This window comes from Passer montanus, unplaced genomic scaffold, assembly GCF_014805655.1.
Source record: "Passer montanus isolate IOZ18808 unplaced genomic scaffold, ASM1480565v1 scaffold7, whole genome shotgun sequence".
Taxonomy (NCBI): domain Eukaryota; kingdom Metazoa; phylum Chordata; class Aves; order Passeriformes; family Passeridae; genus Passer; species Passer montanus.
This window is the reverse complement of record NW_024372147.1, coordinates 15,429,978-15,434,412: the sequence shown is the minus strand read 5'-3', so window position 1 is coordinate 15,434,412 and position 4,435 is coordinate 15,429,978. Positions and strand designations below refer to the sequence as shown.

The window sequence follows — 4,435 nt, the reverse complement described above, 5'->3', positions numbered from 1 at the left end:
AGATGCATGTCTTGTAGCTACATTGGCATGCTTATATTGAGCATGCTGCACAATGCGCTTGCCATTTAGCACATGCTATTCATGACTATGGCATAATTAGAACTTGTTACCTTTCCTTTTAGTTGTTTTTACTGGAAAAAACCTTAAATCTGGAAATCTCCCTAGACAAGCTGCAGGCATCTTTGTCACAAGAGGTTTAAGAAAAATTAGCCTAGAAAAACATCTGACAGTGAGATGTGCCAGACAATTTACTGGGGTATTTTCCAGTCTGACATTTCTTGGAAGGTATCAATTGTGCTAAGATACCAGAGACAGATGTGAAAATACAGGGTAAGATGTCAGACCTTCCATGTCTACATTCTCCCTTTAATGCAAAGGTTTGACAAATTATTTCGTTGTAGGGGCAGAACCTTCTTCTATATATTACCACGAATGTCATGGCATATGGTCTTCCAGGTAAAAATTACCATGGGAATCCAAAATGTTGGAAGAGATCCAAAGTCTCCTTGTGGCAGATGGGAAAGCATGTGTGAGTGTGTGTGTGTGTGTGTGTGTGTGTGTGTGTGTGTGTGATCTACAGCACATACATTCAGAGGATCATCCTACCACCATGTACTGTAATCTATAAGGTCTCCCACTCCACTTAATTAATGTTATTGGTATGGGTACTTGTACTAGCAAGGCTGAACATGCTTCAAAAATTTACAATATAAGCATGAGAGAAAAGAGAAGAGAAGAAGAGAAGAGAAGAGAAGAGAAGAGAAGAGAAGAGAAGAGAAGAGAAGAGAAGAGAAGAGAAGAGAAGAGAAGAGAAGAGAAGAGAAGAGAATACACAAACCCACAGTGAGATTAATATGATTACCAGAAAAGTTACTAGTCTTAAACAAAAACATTTTGTTAAGATCTCTGTAACTCTCACAACAGTAGAAAATACATATTTATTTGTGGGGTTTGCATGAAGATTCTTCCAGATACGAGAGGTAGAAACAGTAATAGTTTAAAAACAAATTTAACATGCAAATCTGTTTCTAAGCAATATTGGAGATGACCTGCAAAGGCAGTAATTTATTGGAGGATTTCTGCATGAATTAATTTTCTGCCTTTTATTTCCTCTCCTAAAAGATTTTATGAGAGTATTTTAATAGCATGTCCATATCCCAAGCAACTGAGAAGGTAAATACTTTTAGTAAATTACACTGTTCATGTTTAAATCTCCTTATCTCCTTTAAAATGTCTAGTAAATGACCATGGCCAAAAAGTTTATCACCAAAAAAGGCCAAAGGTTCTTGGTTCTTTCATGAAACTGTTAGCAACAATGCAGGTAGAAAACTACCACAAGTTTCTAGGTTCTTTCATTCACTTGTTGTGAAAGGAAAAAATACAGGAAGTAGAGGTACTTATTTTAGGAATTTTCTGCCAGGTTTAGTTTGTAGTCTTACTCCTTTAAGATATCTTATTTTGCATACTGCATATTGCAGAACAATTTTCACTATATAACACTGCACTAAAAAAGTTTTCCTTTAAATGCAATGTAAAATATCATCAGTATTACTCTAACTACAAGAAAAAATTAGGAGAGTATAAACATTGACCCTTTTTCTCTAGCCAAGAGAACTTTGTCTAAGCTTGTCATAAATGGAGTTTTAAGATGACCGCTCATTCAAAAAAAAGTTCTGTTGATGCTTCATGCCAGCCCTTGACTTGTAATCTGTTTCAGCAAAGTTACATTATTTTAGCATGATGGCTTCACCATGCCTGGATGCCAGCTGCCCACCAAAGCTGCTCTGTCTCTTCCTTTCTCATCTGGACAGGGGAGAAAAAGTGTAACAAAAAGGTTTCAGATTCAACATAAGGGCAGGGAGAGATCACTCACTTATTGCTGCTATGGGCCAAACAGATTCAAGTTGGGGAAAATTAATTTAATTTATTACCAATCCTGTCAGAGTAGGATAATGAGAAATAACCCCAAATTTTAGAAGCACTTTGGGCACAACCCATTCCTTCTTCCCAGAGTCAGCTTCACTCCTGATTTTCTCTATCTCCTCCACCCAAGCAGCACAGGAATGGGGTTGTGGCCAGTTCACTCTATGCTGTCTCTACTGCTGTGTCCTCAGGGGAAGACTCCTTGCACTTTTCCCTGCTCCTGCATTGGGTCTCTCTTAAGGAAAACACTCCTCCCTGTTCTCTAGTATAAACTCTTCCCACGGGTTGCTGTTCTTCACAAACTGCTCCAGTCTGGGTTCCTCCCACGGAGCACAGTCCTTCAGGAGTAGACTGCCCCAGGCTGTGTTGCCCCAGGATCACAAGTCCTGGCAGAAAACTTGCTCCAACATGGGTTTCCCATGGGGTCACAGGCCTTCTTTGGGCATTCACCTGCTCCAGTGTGAGTGAGATCCACACAGGCTTCAAGTGGATCTCATGTTCCACCATGGGCTGCAGGGACACAGCCCCTGCAGATCTTCACTATGGGTGGCAGGGGAACATCTGCTCTGGTGCCTGTGGCACTTCCTCCACCCCCTTTTTCACACTCCCCAATGTCTGCAGAGCTGTTTCTCACAGAATCACAGAATACGCTGAGTTGGACAGGGCCCACAAGGACCACGGAGTCCAGCTCCTGGCTCTGCACAGGACCATACCCAAGAGTCACACCATGTGCCTGAGAGCATTGTCCAAACCCCCCTTGAGCTCTGTCAGTTTCATGGATATGACCACTGCCCTGGGGAACCTCTTCCAGTGACCAACCAACCCTGGGTGAAGAACCCATTTCTAATACCCAACCTAAACCTACCCTGACACAACTCCAGGCCATTCCCTCACGTTCTGCCACTCTTCACCACAGAGAAGAAAGCAGTGCCTGCCCCTCCTCTTGCCTTCACGAGATAGTTGATAACTGCAATGAGGTCTCACTTCAGTCTCTTCTTCTCCAGGATGAACAGACCAAGTGATGTCAGGTGTTACTTATAATGCTTCCCCTAAAGGCCCTTCAGCATCTTAGTTGCCCTCCTTTGGATGCTGTCTAATAGCTTTAGTCTTCTTCTCTCCCATGTTTTCACTCCTGTCTTGGGCTGGAGGTGTGCAGGGTGTTTTCTCCCTTCTCAAATAAATGACCCCAGAGGTGCTACTGTAATCACTGATGTGCACGACATTGGCCAGTGGCAAGTCCAACTTGGAGTCATCTGGCTCTGTCAGACACAGGGGAAGTTCCTGGCAGCTTCTCAGAGAGCTCACTCCTGCAGCCTCCCCATGACCAAAACCTGGCAACACCAACCCAATATATCACATATAATCATTATAAATACACCGAATAGATGCTCCTCTGGTCCCTGGTGTTACAAGCTGTCCTTGGCAAATAACACTGTGAAGCCCTTGAAATGACTGCTGCCACTGGGCAGTGACCCCAGTTTGCACCCAGCCTCCTTAGTTCCATGAATGTCATCACAAATGTGCACCTACTGCTTCCCACTCTCAGAACAAAGCATCATAGCCATAAAACAAGGGTGTATTTTACAGCCAGAGTCAAGACCAAGTCCTCTCACAAACTCCTTCATTTGATTTTGGCGTGCTTCAGCTTCCTGGCATACAGACCTTCTTGGGGGTGGATACTCAGGTGCTGTGGCCGGCAGTGGTCAGTGGTGGGGAACAGGGATTAATGTTTCTGTTTGGAAAACAGGCTTCTGCCAGTAAATGAGTTCAATCAGCTCCCTAACTTGTAACAGGAGGAGTGGTGACGCCTCGGGCTGGTCCATGGTGAGTTGTTGGAAATGGGAAAGCAATCCTTACTGCCCAGGTCCGTGAGGTAACCTTTTTTGCAAAGGGGATATTTCACCCTAGCTTTGTGGTGAGCTACCCAGCACTAGGAGACGATGCGCGGCCTTGTTCCTTCCTCCTTGCGAGTACCACAGACATCTGAGGCAGCTCCGGGCTCCCTCTGTATGCCGGGGCCACAGGAGAGGTGCCAGCAGCCCAGCGGTGGAGAGCGATGGTGTGGGTGGCACGCCTGCCCGTGGGGCTGGCCTCGCACAGGTACCGGGCTGCGGCCGCGGCGCGGTGCCACAGCCGGGGGCGGTGCGGGGTCCCGCCGCCGTCATGGCGGGGCGAGCGGCGGCGGCTCGAGGCGTATCAGCGGGAGTGCGTCAGCGGCGAGGGGCGGGGAGGCCGCCGGGAGAGATGATATCAGGCGCCGGGCAGCAGGACCGGGCGAAGCCGGAGGTGAGTGGGGGTGTGCCGTGAACGCTGTTAGGGAGCCCGGCAGCCTCCGCCTCCTTCTTCTCCGTTTATCGCCGCGCCGCCGGGGCAGGCTGCCCGGCCGGCTGAGGTGAGGCGCGGCGGGGTGTCGCGGGTAACCTGCCCAGGCGTCCCGCATCTCCGCAGCGTAGCCGGGCCCGGCCGGGCAGGACGGGGGGAGCGCTCGGCGGCCGCCCGGGGCGCGCAGCCC

At 47.6% G+C, this 4,435-nt stretch overlaps 1 protein-coding gene across 2 annotated transcripts in view; it reads left to right on the top strand.

Moving 5' to 3' along the window:
* Positions 1 to 4,109: 4,109 nt before the first annotated feature.
* FAM169A (family with sequence similarity 169 member A) overlaps positions 4,110 to 4,435 on the top strand; it is a 39,587-nt gene continuing 39,261 nt past the window's right edge. The window contains exon 1 of one of the 2 annotated variants that reach the window (XM_039729994.1): positions 4,110 to 4,209. In XM_039729994.1, coding sequence (XP_039585928.1) covers positions 4,168 to 4,209 — 42 coding nt within the window. In that variant the 5' untranslated portion in view covers positions 4,110 to 4,167. Of the gene's footprint in view, positions 4,316 to 4,435 lie in introns of both variants that reach the window. The other variant, XM_039729995.1, reaches the window with a different exon arrangement.